Raw genomic sequence first — 19,999 nt, 5'->3', positions numbered from 1 at the left:
CGTTAAGAGACCATACAATAAGTGTTAGGGGCCCGAGACTGTTCAACTGCCTCCCAGCAAACATAAGGGCGATTACCAACAGACCCCTGGCAGTCTTCAAGCTGGCACTGGACAAGCACCTAAAGTCGGTTCCTGATCAGCCGGGCTGTGGCTCGTACGTTGGTTTGCGTGCAGCCAGCAGTAACAGCCTGGTTGATCAGGCTCTGATCCACCAGGAGGCCTGGTCACAGACCGGGCCGCGGGGGCGTTGACCCCCGGAACTCTCTCCAGGTAAACTCCAGGTAAACACCTCCACCATCAGGGTGTGGTGGAGTGAAGTCACCACACCTCCACCAGCAGGATGTGGTGGAGGGATGTCACCACAACTCCACCATCAGAATGTGGAGGAGGGAAATCACCACACCTCCACCATCAGGATGTGGTGGATTGAAGTCACCACACCTCCAACACCAGGATGTGGTGGAGGGGAGTCACCAAACCTCCACCATCAGGATGTGGTGGAGGGGAGTCACCAAACCTCCACCATCAGGATGTGGTGGAGTGAAGTCATCACACCTCCACCACCAGGATATGGTGGAGTGATGTCACCACACCTTCACCATCAGGATGTGGTGAAGTCAAGTCACCACACCTCCAACACCAGGATGTGGTGGAGGGAAGTCACCACACCTCCACCACCAGGATGTGGTGGAGGGAAGTCACACCTCCACCACCAGGATGTGGTGGAGGAAAGTCACCACACCTCCACCACCAGGATGTGGTGGAGGGAAGTCACCACACCGCCACCACCAGGATGTGGTGAAGAGAAGTCTCCACACCTCCACCACCAGGATGTGGTGGAGGGAAGTCACCACACCTCCACCACCAGGATGTGGTGAAGAGAAGTCACCACACCTCCACCACCAGGATGCGGTGAAGAGAAGTCACCACACCTCCACCACCAGGATGTGGTGAAGAGAAGTCACCACACCTCCACCACCAGGATGCGGTGAAGAGAAGTCACCACACCTCCACCACCAGAATGTGGTGGAAGGAAGTCACCACAGCTTCACCATCAGGATGTGGTGGACTGAATTCACCACACCGCCACCACCAGGATGTGGTGAAGAGAAGTCACTACACCTCCACCACCAGGATGTGGTGGAGGGAAGTCACCACACCTCCACCATCAAGATGTGGTGGAGGGAAGTCACCACACCTCCACCATCAGGATGAGGTGGAGGGAAGTCACCACACCTCCACCACCAGGACGTGGTGGAGTGAAGTCACCACACCTCCACCACCAGGATGTGGTGGAGGGAAGACACCACACCTCCACCACCAGGATGTGGTGGAGTGAAGTCACCACACCTCCACCACCAGGATGTGGTGGAGTGAAGTCACCACACCTCCACCACCAGGATGTGGTGTAGGGAAGTCACCACATCTCCATCACCAGGATGTGGTGGAGGGAAGTCACCACACCTCCACCACCAGGATGTGGTGGAGGGAAGTCACCACACCTCCACCACCAGGATATGGTGGAGGGAAGTCACCACACCTCCACCATCAGGATGTGGTGGATTGAAGTCACCACACCTCCACCACCAGGATGTGGTGGAGTGAAGTCACCATACCTCCACCACCAGGATGTGGTGGAGGGAAGTCACCACACCGCCACCACCAGGATGTGGTGAAGAGAAGTCACTACACCTCCACCACCAGGATGTGGTGGAGGGAAGTCACCACACCTCCACCATCAGGATGAGGTTACCTGGAGGTTACCTGGAGGTTATTCCGGGGATCAACGCCCCCGCGGCCCGGTCCATGACCAGGCCTCCCGATGGATCAGGGCCTGATCAACTAGGCTGTTACTGCTGGCCGCACGCAGTCCAACGTACGAGCCACAGCCCGGCTGATCCGGCACTGATTTTAGGTATCTGACCAGCTCTCTCTTGAAGGCAGCCAGGGGTTTATTGGCAATTCCCCTAATGCTTGATGGGAGGCTGTTGAACAGTTTTGGGCCCCGGACACTTATGGTGTTTTCCCTTAGTGTACCAATGGTGCCCCTACTTTTTATTGGGGGCATTTTGCATCGCCTGCCCAGTCTTTTACTTTCATAGGAAGTGATTTCTGTGTGCAGATTTGGGACCATTCCTTCCAAGATTTTCCAAGTGTAGATTATGATATATCTCTCCCTCCTGCGTTCCAACGAGTACAAGTCAAGTGCTTCTAAGCGTTCCCAGTAGTTAAGGTGCTTGACAGAACTTATACATGCAGTAAAGGATCTCTGTACACTCTCTAGATCTGCGATTTCACCTGTTTTGAATGGAGATGTTAATGTACAGCAGTATTCCAACCTAGAGAGAACAAGTGATTTGAAAAGGATCATCATTGGCTTGGCATCTCTCGTTTTGAAAGTTCTCATTATCCATCCTATCATTTTCTTTGCACGTGCGATCGTGGCACTGATGTGATCCTTGAAAGTAAGATCCTCAGACATTACTACTCCCAGGTCCCTTACATTATTTTTCCGCTCTATTGTATGGCCGGAGTCAGTAGTATACTCTGTTCTAGTTATTATCTCCTCCAGTTTTCCATAACGGAGTAGTTGGAATTTGTCCTCATTGAACATCATATTGTTTACCGTTGCCCACTGGAAAACTTTGTTTATATCTTCTTGGAGGTTAACCGCGTCCTTAGCAGATGACAGCCTCATGCAGATCCTAGTATCATCCGCAAAGGATGATACGGTGCTGTGGTGTATATCTTTGTTTATGTCTGATATGAGGATAAGGAATAAGATGGGGGTGAGTACTGTGCCTTGTGGAACAGAGCTCTTCACTATGGCAGCCTCCGATTTAACTCTGTTGACCACTACTCTTTGTGTTCGATTTGTTAGGAAGTTGAAGATCCATCTCCCCACTTTCCCAGTTATTCCTTTAGCACGTATTTTATGGGCTATTACGCCATGATCGCATTTGTCAAATGCTTTTGCAAAGTCTGTGTATATTACATCTGCATTCTGATTTTCTTCCAGTGCATCCAAGGCCATGTCATAGTGATCCAGTAGTTGTGAGAGGCAGGAGCGACCTGCCCTGAACCCATGTTGCCCTGGATTGTGCAGATTTTGGGAATCCAGGTGATTTGCAATCCTGCTTCTTAGCACTCTTTCAAAGATTTTTATGATGTGGGACGTCAGAGCTATTGGTCTATAGTTCTTAGCTAATGCTTTGCTGCCACCTTTATGGATTGGGGCTATATCCGTTGTTTTAAGTGACTGTGGAATTTCACCCATGTCCAAGCTCCTCCTCCATAGTGTACTTAGGGCATGCGAGAGGGGTTTCTTGCAGTTCTTAATGAAAACAGAGTTCCACGAGTCTGGGCCCGGGGCTGAGTGCATAGGCATGTTGTCAATGGCTTTTTCGAAATCTATCGGAGTTAGGGTAATGTCGGAAATCTGGCATACATTTATGGAGTTTTGAGGCTCATTCATGAAGAAATCATTTGGGTCGTCGATCCTCAGACCGATTAGTGGTTCACTAAACACAGAGTCGTACTGGGATTTCAATATTTCACTCATTTCCTTGTTGTCATCTGTGTAAGTCCCATCCTGTCTGAGTAAGGGCCCGATACTAGATGTGGTATTTGCCTTGTTTTTGGCATATGAAAAGAAATATTTTGAATTTCTTTCAATTTCACTAATAGCTTTAAGCTCCTCCTGCCTCTCCTGGTTCCTGTAAGAGTCATTTAGCTTAAGTTCGATAGCTTCCACTTCCCTGGTCAGCGCCTCCTTTCGTGTATCAGATATTCTAGCACTCCTGAGGAGCTCAGTGACTCTTCGTCGTCTTCTGTAGAGGGAGCGTCTTTTTCTCTCCAGTTTACTCCTGCTCCTGGAGGGAAGTCACCACACCTCCACCACCAGGATGTGGTGGAGTGAAGTCACCACACCTCCACCACCAGGATGTGGTGGAGGGAAGACACCACACCTCCACCACCAGGATGTGGTGGAGTGAAGTCACCACACCTGCACCACCAGGATGTGCTGGAGGGAAGTCACCACACCTCTACCATCAGGATGTGGTGGAGGAAGTTACCACACCTCCACAATCAGGATGTGGTGGATTGAAGTCACCACACCGCCACCACCAGGATGTGGTGAAGAGAAGTCTCCACACTTCCACCATCAGGATGTGGTGAAGGGAAGTCACCACACCTCCACCACCAGGATGTGGTGGATTGAAGTCATCACACCTCCACCACCAGGTAACACTAGTTATCACAAACAAAGAGGTAATCATGGAAAATAAATATATGTAACACACACACAAAAATGAATTGACTGACCAGTATATCATTAATGAATGGTGCTGCTGTTGCTCCAGCAGAAGTGAAGACAGTAGCCAGACTAATAGCCAGTGAGCGGAGCTGTGTTGGGTATAACTCTCCTGTGTAGAGGTAAGCCAGTTGGTATGCTGATGTTACTGCTAGCTTCCCCAGCAGAGAGAACAACACCCTCACTTCACTCGGACCTCAGAAAGCAAATAAATACTGTACACGAGTTTATCATTAATATTAGGTAAATATAAATGCTGTACAATGTACAATACATACATATAGCAGTGTGTGTAGTACAGCATACAAATATTAATTAGCATAAAAAGGAATAGTAAAAAAAGAAACAGTGTACAGAAGGACTCGACATATTCGGTGCTCTCTTTTTGGTGTTCCATGTTTTTGTTGGCTTTCAATTAAGTCATTGTGTAAACATGATATTGGGCGCTTTAGATGCATTTAGTGGTTTTGTTAGGTATAGCATAGTGTTGGTGTAGTTAAGTTAGGGAGATACGGTGATGTTTAATTATAGCTCTAAATTGATTGGCAGACAAGTGACCTTTCACTGGTTCAGGCAATGAATTCCAGATCTTAGAGCCCTTTATGAGCAACAACAATAAACCATCTCAGACCACTAATTACCCAACAGCACAACAGGCTGCTGAAGTACAATGTTGTAGAGCACAACAGGCTGCTGAAGTACAATGTTGTAGATCACAACAGGCTGCTGAAGTACAATGTTGTAGATCACAACAGGCTGCTGAAGTACAATGTTGTAGAGCACAACAGGCTGCTGAAGTACAATGTTGTAGATCACAACAGGCTGCTGAAGTACAATGTTGTAGATCACAACAGGCTGCTGAAGTACAATGTTGTAGAGCACAACAGGCTGCTGAAGTACAATGTTGTAGATCACAACAGGCTGCTGAAGTACTATGTTGTAGATCACAACAGGCTGCTGAAGTACAATGTTGTAGAGCACAACAGGCTGCTGAAGTACAATGTTGTAGATCACAACAGGCTGCTGAAGTACAATGTTGTAGATCACAACAGGCTGCTGAAGTACAATGTTGTAGATCACAACAGGCTGCTGAAGTACAATGTTGTAGATCACAACAGGCTGCTGAAGTACAATGTTGTAAAGCACAACAGGCTGCTGAAGTACAATGTTGTAGATCACAACAGGCTGCTGAAGTACAATGTTGTAGATCACAACAAGCTGCTGAAGTACAATGTTGTAGATCACAACAGGCTGCTGAAGTACAATGTTGTAGATCACAACAGGCTGCTGAAGTACAATGTTGTAGATCACAACAGGCTGCTGAAGTACAATGTTGTAGAGCACAACAGGCTGCTGAAGTACAATGTTGTAGATCACAACAGGCTGCTGAAGTACAATGTTGTTGATCACAACAGGCTGCTGAAGTACAATGTTGTAGAGCACAACAGGCTGCTGAAGTACAATGTTGTAGAGCACAACAGGCTGCTGAAGTACAATGTTGTAGATCACAACAGGCTGCTGAAGTACAATGTTGTAGATCACAACAGGCTGCTGAAGTACAATGTTGTAGATCACAACAGGCTGCTGAAGTACAATGTTGTAGATCACAACAGGCTGCTGAAGTACAATGTTGTTGATCACAACAGGCTGCTGAAGTACAATGTTGTAGAGCACAACAGGCTGCTGAAGTACAATGTTGTTGATCACAACAGGCTGCTGAAGTACAATGTTGTAGATCACAACAGGCTGCTGAAGTACAATGTTGTAGATCACAACAGGCTGCTGAAGTACAATGTTGTAGATCACAACAGGCTGCTGAAGTACAATGTTGTAGATCACAACAGGCTGCTGAAGTACAATGTTGTAGAGCACAACAGGCTGCTGAAGTACAATGTTGTAGATCACAACAGGCTGCTGAAGTACAATGTTGTAGATCACAACAGGCTGCTGTAGTACGATGTTGTAGATCACAACAGGCTGCTGAAGTACAATGTTGTAGAGCACAACAGGCTGCTGAAGTACAATGTTGTAGATCACAACAGGCTGCTGAAGTACAATGTTCCAGTTTTACATCAGTGGTATTTTAGAACCCATTAATAATTCACAAACCGGTATTGTCTCTTTAGAAACACAGAATTATTTAGGATTTCCTTAAGGCCGAATTATAATTTTTCTCTGAGATTTTTCCTAATGGCCTTCATATTATTGTATTTTATACAGCAATTTTGAAATAAAGATTTGTACTTCTATTTTTTTTTTGAACCAACTGTTTGTATCCCACTGAGGCAGGTGACCGAGAAAGAAAAAATTTCGTTTTTCTTTTTAAATTTAGTAATTATACAGGAGAAGAAGTTAGTAGCTGCTTGCTCCAGGAATTTTAATTGCCTCTTACGTCATGCATGAAAACAGAAATATTTATTTCGCTCCAAAGTTTACAATGTGTGGTTTATATATTATAAAATATTAATTACAAAGAAGGCCACTAGCAGGCCTAGGTATTTCAGGCAGACTGACTAATATTGACACAGGTTATGGAACAGTACATTTTAATATACATTATTGTATACTGATATAAAAGTTAGGTAACTGAAGCGATTATCATTAACTAGATTGATAATATTGAGGTAGTACAAAAGGTATAACTACCTTGATTATCATGATAACAAAACAGAAAAAGAAAAGTTGTTTAGTGCAGTTATAATAAGGAGTTCCCACTTGAGCAGTGAGATAACACAAGTTAATTAGAGAGATACCGCTCTCACCATCATAAAACACTACCTAAATGTTAATGTGCACAACAGCGAACTTAAAGAAACACGATTACTACGATAACAAGGTATAAACATAGTGTTATGATTAGACTTCATTCATATATAAAAAACAGGATCTAATTCAATCATCAATTAGAGTAAAAAATGGAGTGTACATCAATGAGTGCCTGACGAGATAACGTCAAAACCATTTGTGTAGGTTGGGAAAACTTAAACGGGAAAAAAGCGACAAAATCCATCAGTGCTTCACTCAAGATGGGAAAATTCTAGTGAGAAAAACAGAAGTAGCCACTTATATTATCACAAGTGAGCATGATCTCTCCCGCTTCCTTAGAGAAGGTAATCTTACCGAGACTGGTGAACTAATTGGTCCTCAACATTATTTTCTACGTGGAGTGTATGTGGTCACTGTCCTAAGCTGTCTGGGAATTAGCGTGAGGTGTCATGAGCACCATGGCTTGCTGTAGTGTTTGGAATCTCAGGTTCAAGTGTTGAAGGAGGTTCTACTTCTTCAGGAGGAAAACAGGAGGCTGAACCTTACCTTAGATGTGCTTGGGAGTGTGAGATGGTGGGAGCTGGTGAGGAAAATGATACCAGCAGTGAGCTAAAGTGTTGCAGGCGCTTTAAGTGGCAACTGGTTCACAGTTCAGGAAGAAGGAAGATAAGGAAGGTTAATAAAGAAGATGTGAAAGTAGGAAATCGATTCTCTGTTCTCCAGGACGAGTGTACTTCAGTGGTTAGTGAGGTTAAAGGTACCACTGACTCCCCTGCTAATCAAGGTAATAATATTCTAATTGTAGGGTGAGCTAAACTAGGACGACCTTACTATGTGTTAGGTAGGTAGAGTTGGTTGCCAATATGACGCATTTCAGAGCATAGTGCTGGCTTCCCAGACGACTTTTGTCCCGAGTAGGGATATTAGATCTAACAAAAATGATCCCAAATGAATAAATAATAGATTAAAACATCTCAATGGTCAAAAGAGAGGTATATATAGGCGTATCAAAAGAGGGGAAGTGCAGTTAAGAAATCAATATATTCAATTAAAGAGAGAAATAAGAAAAAGGAATAAGAAAAGCAAAACGGGATTATGAGACTAAAGTTGCAAGGGATTCAAAGACTAACCCAAAAGGGTTCTTTCATGTATACAGAAGTAAGATTAGGGACAAGATAGGCCTACTTAAGAGTAACTCTGGTCAGATCACGGACAGTGATAAGCAAATATGTGAACTTTTCAATACCTACTTCCTCTCAGTTTTTACTCAGGAAGATACTAGCAGAATTCTTTAAATAATAAATAATGTAGAACAGGACGATAATAAACTATGCACAGTTATGGTAACTAGTGGCATGGTCCTCAGACAAAGAGAGAAATGAAAACCTAACAAATCCCCAGGGCCAGATGAACTGTTTGCAAGTGTTTTAAAGGAATGTAAAGAGGAACTTAGCATACCTTTGGCTAATCTTTTCAATATATTACTACAAACTGGCATAGTGCCTGATAAGTGGAAAATGGCAAATGTAATACCTAATTACAAGGCTTCGAACTATAGACCAATAAGCCTTACCTCCGTAGTGGGAAAATTTATGGAATCAATAATTGCCGAAGGAATTCGTAGCCATCTTAAAAGGCATAAATTGATTTATGAATCTCAGCACGGTTTTACAAAGGGGCGTTCCTGTCTTACGAATTTACTAACTTTCTTCTGGTACTAAGGTATTTGAGGTGGTACTGAATATGATATTGTGTATATGGACTTCAGTAAGGCTTTCGATAGAGTTCCACATCAGAGACTATTGAGGAAACTTAAGGCACACGGAATAGGAAGAGAAATGTTTTCCTGGGCAGAGGCATGGGTGACAATTAGGCAGCAGAGGGTTTGCATAAATGGCGAGAAATCAAAATGGGGACACGTCACAACCGGTGTTCCTCAAACGACATAGATGAGGGAATAAATAGCGACATAAGCAAATATGCTGATGATACCAAAATAAGCCGTCCAATTCATTCTAATGAGGACATTAGAACACTCCAGGAAGATTTGAATAGACTGATGCAGTGGTCGGAGAAGTGGCAGATGCAGTTTAATATAGACAAATGCAAAGTTCTAAATGTTGGACAGGAAAATAACCATGTCACATATAAACTAAATAATGTAGATCTTAATATTATGAATTGCGAAAAGGATTTAGGAGTTCTGGTTAGCAGTAATCTGAAGCCAAGACAACAGTGCATAAGTGCTCGCAATAAAGCTAACAGAATCCTTGGCTTCATATCAAGAAGTATAAATAATAGAAGTCCTCAGGTTGTTCTTCAACTCTATGTATCCTTGGTAGGCCTCATTTAGATTATGCTGCTCAGTTCTGGTCACCGTATTACAGAATGGATATAAATGCTCTGGAAAACGTACAAAGGAGGATGACAAAGTTGATCCCATGTATCAGAAATCTTCCTTATGAGGATAGACTGAGGGCCCTGAATCTGCACTCTCTAGAAAGGCGTAGAATTAGGGATGATATGACTGAGGTGTATAAATGGAATATAGGGGATGTAAATAGCATGCTAAAAATATCTAACATAGACAGGACTCGCAACAATGGTTTTAAATTGGATTGAGGAAGGATATAGGAAAGCACTGGTTTGGTAATAGGGTTGTAGATGAGTGGAACAAATTCCCGAGTACCGTCATAGAAGCTAAGACGTTGTGTAGTTTTAAAAATAGGTCGGATAAATACATGAGTGGGTGTGGGTGGGTGTGAGTTCGACCTAACTAGCTTGTGCTATTAGGTCGGATGCTGTGCTCCTCCTTTAAGTGACGTGTCTGACCTCACTAGGTCAGTGATGTCAGATGGTCAGTGAGCTTAAGGTCACTAGGTCAGTGAGTTCAAGCTGGTAGGAGAATTGGACCTGCCTCGGATAGGCCAGTAGGCCTGTTGTGTGTTCCTTCTTTCTTATGTTCTTATCATGCAAATTCTAATACTAGTACTATCTTTTACTAGTTAGTACCATCTACCTCATATCCTGTGTATTACTTGCTTAAATTTTGTGCTACAGGTCAAATCTTACTGTCTATATTTGTTTAATACCATATTTACTATCTCTTTTTTTTATTATGTATTATTTAGTATTATTTTAGTCTGTGTATATTCTCTAAGAATATTCTTCACATACCAATACTTTGTACTGCCTTTTATAAGTTTTCATATTACCTCCATTGTAACACTGGTTCCTAAAAGTTGTGCAATATTGATTTAACACTTGTCAGAGTCATTATATCAACCCTTATTAATAGTTAATAGTTTCTTTTCTGTTAGTTAAACAACCTTAATCCTGCATTAGTCATATGATTACAAACATTGATCCTGATATTAACCTCTTATTAAAAGACATACACGATCCTAACAGTAATTGCCTTTATTGGAGTCCAGTCCCTGGACCAATTATGTACCTCTGTAATCTTTTGACTACCGCCCACAGGATGGGTATGGGGTGACTACCGCCCACAGGATGGGTATGGGGTGACTACCGCCCACAGGATGGGTATGGGGTGCATAATAAACATATTAAACTAACTAACTAACACTGCTAGTCTGGCTAAGACACTACTCAGTGCTAATAACAACATAACAGTATTTAACTATAATGTCAGATCATTAAGTAAACACTATGATGACCTCCAGGCAGTACTCAGTTCTCTAAATGTCAGTACGTCTATCATTACTCTCACTGAAACATGACTAAAACATGATGTTACAAACATCTATGCCATACCTGGCAGCTCAATTAGGAGGTGGAACGGCTATATACTACTCTGATGAACTTGAATGTATTATTATTATTATTATTATTATTATTATTATTATAAATTTGTGCACACATACAGAGGTACAAAAAAAATACAGATAAGAGCAGTATGCCAAAGCCACTTATACTATGCATAGCATTACGGGCTGGCTTAAAATTAACTTAAGATTAACTAAGCAATGATGAAGTCAGTGATAAAACATTAATGTAAACAGATTACTATAAAGCACAAGTGAGTATTACAAAGACAGGTCATATGAAGGATTCTGTTAGGTAGTGTATTTAAAAAATAATAAAGTTAGATTGGGTTTTAGGTTTAACATTTATGTGATATAATTGTGAGAAACATTTAAGATATACAATTTATAAGGTTCAGTTATTCAGTATTTATTTGGTTTTGGGTGAGTAAGTGATCTTTGAGTAGAGACTTGAATTTATAAACAGGTAGTGTTTCTTTTATATTTACAGGTAATGAATTCCAGATTTTAGGGCCTTTTATGTGCATTGAGTTTTTGCATAGTGTGAGATGAACACGAGGAACATCAAAGAGTGATCTGTGCCTTGTGTTATGGTCATGTGTTCTGTTGAGGTTGGCAAGGAGATGTTTGAGGGGAGGGTTAATATCAGAGTTAAGTGTTCTATGTATGTAATAGGTGCAGTAATAAGTATGGATGTTTTGTATGGTGAGTAGGTTTAGTGTATTGAATATTGGTGGAGTGTGCTGCCTGTAGTGAGAATTTGTTATCATTCTAACTGCAGCCTTTTGTTGGGTAATTAGTGGTCTGAGATGGTTAACTGTTGTTGAGCCCCATGCACAAATTCCATAGGTGAGATAGGGGTAAATAAGAGAGTGATATAGGGCCAGGAGGGCTGACTGTGGAACATAGTACCGTATCTTCGATAGTATGCCTACAGTCTTGGAAATTTTCTTAGAAATTTGTTGTATATGTGTATGAAATTTGAGTCTATTATCAAGGTGGATTCCTAAGAATTTTCCCTCTGTTAGCTTTGTGATAGGTGATCCGTTTATCATTATGTTAAGAGGGACATCTGTAGCTCTGTTACCAAACTGAATGAAGTAGGTTTTGTCAATGTTTAGTGTAAGTTTGTTAGTCCTCATCCAGGTAGATATTTTCTGTAATTCGGTATTTACAGTATTGGCTAGTGTGACTGGGCTCGGGTGAGAGAAGACGTATGTAGTGTCATCTGCAAATAGTGTGGGTTTGAGTAATTGCGAAGCATTTGGAAGGTCATTTATGTATAGGAGAAAGAGAAGAGGGCCAAGGACACTTCCCTGTGGGACACCAACTGTAATTGGTTGCGCAGAAGAGTTTGCCCCATTTGCGTACACATATTGGCTTCTGTTGCTGAGGTATGACTTGAGGTAATTGAGGGAGTGCCCTCTTATACCATAGTGTGACAATTTTACGTGGAGCAAGTCATGGTCAACTGTATCAAAAGCTTTACGTAAGTCAATGAAGATCCCCAGTGGGACTTCTTTTTTTTCTATTGCAGTGTATATATGTTCTAGCATGTGTATAATAGCATCATTAGTATTTTTATTAGGCCTGAATCCAAATTGGCAGGGGTTGAGTATGTTTTGGGAGATAAGGTAGGAGTAGATTCGTTTGTGAATTAGTTTTTCAAAGATTTTTGAGAGAGGGTGTAAGTTGGATATTGGCCTATAGTTATTCAACTCTGTTTGGTCTCCTCCTTTGTGGATCGGGGTGACCCTTGCTATTTTGAGTACTGTAGGGAAGGTGGAGGATTCAATGGATTTGTTAAAGAGTGTTGCAATGATTGGAGATAGCACTTGTGACACTTTTTTATATATAAAGGGTGGTAAGGTACTTAAATCTCCTGCCTTGTTTTTTAGTGCATTGATAATAAGGGAGACTTCGTATGGGTTAGTCGGAGCTAGGAACAGTGTGTTCGGGTAGTTGCCGGTGAGGTAGTTATTTGGTGGGGTATCTGAGCTTGGGATTTTATGGGCAAGGTTTTGTCCTATAGTGGAGAAGAAATCATTGAGTCTGTTTGCTGTTTCTGTTGGTGGGAGTTGGGGTTCATCTGATTTTGCTAATTTTATTTCGCTATTTCGTGATATCTTTTTTGTTCCCAGAATTTCAGATAGTGTTTTCCAGGTCTTTTTTATATCACCTCGTAAGTTGGATAATCTGTTCTCATAATACAATTTTTTTGCCCTTCTTATCAGGCTGGTTAGGATTGACGAGTAACGTTTTGTTTGGTCTCTGGTTATGTGACCCATTCTGTACTGTTTTTCATATTGGTGTTTTGTATTTATGGATTTGAGAATGCTGGGTGTTAGCCAGGGACTGTTCAGTCTCTTTGCTGTCATCTGTTTAGTTTTTTTAGGGCAGTGCTTGTTATAGAGGTATTGGGTCTTTTTTAGAAAATTATTAATACATTCGTCAATATCTGTATAGATTTCTAGCTCAGTGTGCCAATCAATGTTTGCTAATGCTGTTGCGAAGTTATTAATGGCTGCCTCATTGTGAAGTCTGAAGGTGACTTTAGTAGTGTCTTGGGGTAGTTTACCAAGAGTTGTTATGAGGAAAGTAGGGTAGTGGTCTGTGGTATTATCTGTAATTATGCCTGATTTTAAAGGGGATATGGTGTTGGTCCAGATGTGGTCAAGTAGGGAAACACTAGTCTCTGTAACTCTTGTAGGTTTTGTTACTGTTGGTAGTAACATACAGTTACTCATTGTGTTTGTGAATTCAGTAACGTGTGGGTCCTGGTCTTGCAGGAGATTTATATTGAAGTCACCTGAGAGTAGTAAGTGATCTTTGTTCATGCGTGCATCAGTTATCATACTTCCTAGATTTTGACTAAATTGGCTAATGTTTGACTGTGGAACTCTGTAGATGTTTATCAATGTGAGAGGTTTTTGTAGGTATTTGGATTTGAATTTAGCTATTATATATTCCCCATGTTCATCCCTTGTGCAAGTATTAGTGATACATTCTAGTTGGTCTGAGTAGTATATGGCTGTGCCACCCCCTTGTTGGTCTGGCCTACAGTTGTGTATGGCTGTGTAACCAGGAATGGCATAGACATCTGTACTATCAGGCTTTAGCCAGGTTTCAGTTAGTGTAATGATGGACATATTGGCATGTAAGGAATTTAGTAATGCTATGAGGTCATCGTAATGCTTGCTTAAAGATCTGATATTGTAGTTAAAGATAGTTATGTTGTTGTTGTCACTGAGAAGTGCCTTTGATTGTTCTGCAGTGTAGTAATTACAGTAACTGTTTGATTCATTTAAGTCATTAAATAAGAGGTTGGTATCAGGATCAATGCTTGTAATCATAAGATTTGTAGTGAATCTATAGTTAGAATTAAGTATAAAACAAAGTAAATAGTCTTAAGCTAAAAAATAGCACCTGAATTATTTAACAAATGTAAAATAATGAGCTAAGGGACTAATACAAATAAAGTGATGATCATATAATAGTGCTTGGGAATATGATAGTAGGTAGTACTATAAAGGTAATTTTTTAAAGTTATAATTATAGTTTAAAATTATAATAAAAAGGGACTAATATAGGTTGTGAATAAATGAGCTTTGGAATATAATGGCAAGATTGTGAGCTTATTCTACTTTAGCACCTGAGAATAGCACTTTGATTATTTTAACAGTTGTGGATATATAAACTAGGATAGTTATATAAAGCTAAAATAAAGGAGAAAGTATAAAAGGGACTAAAATTAAGTAATGGTAAGCAAAGTTAAATGGACAGATGGTAGGAATTATAATATAAACTTATAATATAAAAATACAATTTGAAATGGTACTTGCAATTGCACTAGAGTCTGGTATGGGTTGTTGACAAGATCAAGGTTATAACTATAGATTTAAATTGACAAAATAAAATTCACAATTAAAGTACCAAAAGAATAATAGTAAAAAATCACAATGGTAATGTCTTGGTTATAATATGATAGTAAGATGGTAGACAGGTACCCAGGTACACAGGTACAAAGGATAATACAAGGTTGGGGTTGAATATAAAAACTTGAAAATTTGGCAACAAAATGTTATGGGAAGTATAAAATAATGTTTAATGTACAAAAGTAAAATTGACTGGTAGTAAATATGGTGTTTAATAAAATTTTAGTAAGTAATAATGATTACAAAAAAGTGAAATAGTAATGTTTATTTCATTCAATATTGCACTGGTAGTTATACTTGAGGTTATATGGCAGTACAAGGTAATTAAGAGTAATCTAGGATAGTAAATGTGGTATTAAAACAGGTAAAGGTAATTAGACAAGTAATGGTTATTAAATGTCAAAAATGTTAAGAGTAAATTGAAATTTTAGTAAAAATGATATTTATTAATTTTAGTAAGTAATATCAATTGATAGTATTTAAAAAAATATGAGGTAGTAATATGGACAGAGAAAGTATCAATTCAGCTAATGTTCAAGCGAACAATAGTAAATAAGAAAATCACATAAGGTGATTTATGCTTACTAGTAAAATCACAAAATGAGGTAGTTGATTATTTAAATACTAAGAGATTGTACAATGAAATTTGAACAATAATGGAGCAAAACATACACTACACTACGTAGACTTTTAAGTTGGACATTGTTTAGTTATTCTCTGTAAGATTAGTATCCCTGAGAAATCGTGATAGATCATTCTCGTTCGTGATTGTGTACAGTTGACCTACATTTGTTTTCCTAACTAGAATTTTCCCATCCCGTGTGAAGCATTGGTGTATTGTGTCATTATTCTCCCGTTTAAGTTTTCTGACTCTATACAGGAGGTTCTGACGTTTTTTGGTAAGACACTCGTTTATGTATACCTCTTTCTTTACTTTAATAGATGCAATAATTAAGTCTTTTTTCCTATCATGTGAGTTGAATCTAAGCATAACACTTTTTCTGCCATGGGATCCTAGTAATCTGGCTTCTTTTATTTCAGACTCTGGTACAATAACACTTGTTTGGTCCTTTATGATCTGCAGAGTAATTTCTTTACTGTTTGTTTGGTTCATATCACTGGGAAAAAGTGGACTGTTAACTATTACTGCGTCCGATAGTTTTTCTTGCTCAGTTTTATCTTCTTGGAGAGCAAAGTAGTCACTGAACTGGTTATCTAAGTTGTTCTTCCATTGTTTTACTGCTTCTTCAACCTTTGTATTAAGAGATATTATTTGTTGGGTATGGCTATCTATGACTGTTTGGATGGTCTTGTCACAGTTAGTCATTCCAGGTGTTGATAACTTTTGTTCAAGACTGAGGATTTTGTTCTCGAGTTGTGTCATCCTGGTGTCTTGTTTTGTTAGCGTCTCTCGAAGATTCATATTTTCAATAACTAAGTTGGAGATGCATGACTTTAGGGTATCTGGATCGTTGGTCATACCTGAGAGACTACTAGGTAGGTTGAATCCGGGGAAGAGAGGGGAGGATGGGCTGGTGGCAGCCATGTTTGTTGTTATTGTTGTGGTGTCGCCTTGAGTGGTGGTGAGTGGGGTGGTTGCTGGGCCGGCGTCCTCCTGGCTACACTTGTTGAATAGTTGATTTTTCGGTGTTTTCTTGCTGGCCTTGGTGTTGTTTCCTCTTAGATTGCGCCTCATAATACTACAGGAATTGTTGTTGTTAAGAAGAAGTTGTAGTATACAAAGCTTAGGGTTACGTTGTTCGGCTGGCAGCGGGGTGTTGCTTTCGGTTTGTGTGCAGTCTTCCTTTGATCTCTCTTTTTTTTCGATTTGTAGGTTTCACTGTTGGTAATCTTTTGTCATTCTGGGTGCTACGTTGGGTAGTGCAGTTTTGCTTGTAACTAGGTCATCATAGGAGCATTTGTAGCTCTGGTAGTTGGAGAAAAATACGGAGCTTGGAAGTCGCTGCTGCCGCTGCCGCTGCAGATATTGCACAAGGGATGAAAATGGTGAATTTACATTTGCTAAATTTAAATCCAAAGACCTTAAAAACCCTTTAACAGTTGGAGCAATCTACAGAATACCTCACTCCAATATTTATTCATTTAGTGAAAAACTAAGAAACATGATAACTAAAGCAGAAATGAACAAACACCACCTGATACTTACAGTGGACTTCAACATAAATCTCATCCATGACTATGACCCACAAATAACTGAATTCACAAACAGTATGAGCAGCTGCTTACTTCTGCCAACAATAACAAAAGCTACAAGAATCTCCCAGACAAATGCCTCCTTACTAGACTATATCTGGACAAACACTATATCCCCATTAAAAGCAGACATAATCACAGATAACATGTGTCACTGACCACTATCCCATATTTCTCATCACCAACTTATGTAAATTGTCGCAGGACCAGTGGCGGCTCGTGTACAGGCATTAAGGAACTGCAGCACCCACTATTTTCACTCGATATTATCGAATGAAAAGAAGGATCAGTTATGGAAGGAGAAAAAAGAATATGAATGTGTAAATTCAAGAATTATGTGGATTAAAGTAAAGGTTGGATGCGAAAAGTGGGTCATAATAAGCGTGTATGCACCTGGAGAAGAGAGGAATGTAGAGGAGAGAGAGAAATTTTGGGAGATGTTAAGTGAATGTATAGGAGCCTTTGAACCAAGTGAGAGAGTAATTGTGGTAGGGGACCTGAATGCTAAAGTAGGAGAAACTTTTAGAGAGGGTGTGGTAGGTAAGTTTGGGGTGCCAGGTGTAAATGAAAATGGGAGCCCTTTGATTGAACTTTGTATAGAAAGGGGTTTAGTTATAGGTAATACATATTTTAAGAAAAAGAGGATAAATAAGTATACAAGATATGATGTAGGGCGAAATGACAGTAGTTTGTTGGATTATGTATTGGTAGATAAAAGACTGTTGAGTAGACTTCAGGATGTACATGTTTATAGAGGGGCCACAGATATATCAGATCACTTTCTAGTTGTAGCTACACTGAGAGTAAAAGGTAGATGGGATACAAGGAGAATAGAAGCATCAGGGAAGAGAGAGGTGAGGGTTTATAAACTAAAAGAGGAGGCAGTTAGGGTAAGATATAAACAGCTATTGGAGGATAGATGGGCAAATGAGAGCATAGGCAATGGGGTCGAAGAGGCATGGGGTAGGTTTAAAAATGTAGTGTTAGAGTGTTCAGCAGAAGTTTGTGGTTACAGGAAAGTGGGTGTGGGAGGGAAGAGGAGCGATTGGTGGAATGATGATGTAAAGAGAGTAGTAAGGAGAAAAAGTTAGCATATGAGAAGTTTTTACAAAGTAGAAGCGATGCAAGGAGGGAAGAGTATATGGAGAAAAAGAGAGAGGTTAAGAGAGTGGTGAAGCAATGTAAAAAGAGAGCAAATGAGGGAGTGGGTGAGATGTTATCAACAAATTTTGTTGAAAATAAGAAAAAGTTTTGGAGTGAGATTAACAAGTTAAGGAAGCCTAGAGAACAAATGGATTTGTCAGTTAAAAATAGGAGAGGAGAGTTATTAAATGGAGAGTTAGAGGTATTTTGAAGATGGAGGGAATATTTTGAGGAATTGTTAAATGTTGATGAAGATAGGGAAGCTGTGATTTCGTGTATAGGGCAAGGAGGAATAATATCTTGTAGGAGTGAGGAAGAGCCAGTTGTGAGTGTGGGGGAAGTTCGTGAGGCAGTAGGTAGAATGAAAGGGGGTAAGGCAGCCGGGATTGATGGGATAAAGAAAGAAATGTTAAAAGCAGGTGGGGATATAGTTTTGGAGTGGTTGTTGCAATTATTTAATAAATGTATGGAAGAGGGTAAGGTACCTAGGGATTGGCAGAGAGCGTGCATAGTTCCTTTGTATAAAGGCAAAGCGGACAAAAGAGAGTGCAGAAATTATAGGGGGATAATTCTGTTGAGTATACCTGGTAAAGTGTATGGTAGAGTTATTATTGAAAGAATTAAGAGTAAGACGGAGAATAGGATAGCAGATGAACAAGGAGGCTTTAGGAAAGGTAGGGGGTGTGTGGACCAGGTGTTTACAGTGAAACATGTAAGTGAACAGTATTTAGATAAGGCTAAAGAGGTCTTTGTGGCATTTATGGATTTGGAAAAGGCGTATGAGAGGGTGGATAGGGGGGCAATGTGGCAGATGTTGCAGGTGTATGGTGTAGGAGGTAGGTTACTGAAAGTAGTGAAGAGTTTTTACGAGGATAGTGAGGCTCAAGTTAGAGTATGTAGGAAAGAGGGAGATTATTTCCCAGTAAAAGTAGGCCTTAGACAAGGATGTGTGATGTCACCATGGTTGTTTAATATATTTATAGATGGGGTTGTAAGAGAAGTAAATGCGAGGGTCTTGGCAAGAGGCGTGGAGTTAAAAGATAAAGAATCACACTTAAAGTGGGAGTTAAGTTGCTCTTTGCTGATGACACTGTGCTCTTGGGAGATTCTGAAGAGAAGTTGCAGAGATTGGTTGATGAATTTGGTAGGGCGTGCAAAAGAAGAAAATTAAAAGTGAATACAGGAAAGAGTAAGGTTATGAGGATAACAAAAAGATTAGGTGATGAAAGATTGGATATCAGATTGGAGGGAGAGAGTATGGAGGAGGTAAATGTATTCAGATATTTGGGAGCGGACGTGTCAGTGGATGGGTCTATGAAAGATGAAGTGAATCATAGAATTGATGAGGGGAAAAGGGTGAGTGGTGCACTTAGGAGTCTGTGGAGACAAAGAACTTTGTCCTTGGAGGCAAAGAGGGGAATGTATGAGAGTATAGTTTTACCAACGCTCTTATATGGGTGTGAAGCATGGGTGATGAATGTTGCAGCGAGGAGAAGGCTGGAGGCAGTGGAGATGTCATGTCTGAGGGCAATATGTGGTGTGAATATAATGCAGAGAATTCGTAGTTTGGAAGTTAGGAGGAGGTGCGGGATTACCAAAACTGTTGTCCAGAGGGCTGAGGAAGGGTTGTTGAGGTGGTTCGGACATGTAGAGAGAATGGAGGAAAACAGAGTGACTTCAAGAGTGTATCAGTCTGTAGTGGAAGGAAGGCGGGGTAGGGGTCGGCCTAGGAAAGGTTGGAGGGAGGGGGTAAAGCAGGTTTTGTGTGCGACGGGCTTGGACTTCCAGCAGGCATGCGTGAGCGTGTTTGATAGGAGTGAATGGAGACAAATGATTTT

General features: G+C 40.6%; 1 protein-coding gene across 1 annotated transcript in view; it reads right to left on the bottom strand.

The window, feature by feature from the left end:
- LOC128688152 (organic cation transporter protein) overlaps positions 1-19,999 on the bottom strand; it is a 655,980-nt gene that overhangs the window by 38,998 nt on the left and 596,983 nt on the right. The window contains exon 13 of the mRNA XM_070087495.1: positions 4,327-4,511. Within this exon, the coding sequence (XP_069943596.1) occupies positions 4,327-4,511 (185 nt within the window). The remainder of the gene's footprint in view (positions 1-4,326; positions 4,512-19,999) is intronic.

This window comes from Cherax quadricarinatus, chromosome 2, assembly GCF_038502225.1.
Source record: "Cherax quadricarinatus isolate ZL_2023a chromosome 2, ASM3850222v1, whole genome shotgun sequence".
Lineage (NCBI taxonomy): Eukaryota > Metazoa > Arthropoda > Malacostraca > Decapoda > Parastacidae > Cherax > Cherax quadricarinatus.
This window is presented reverse-complemented; position numbering and strand designations above follow the sequence as displayed.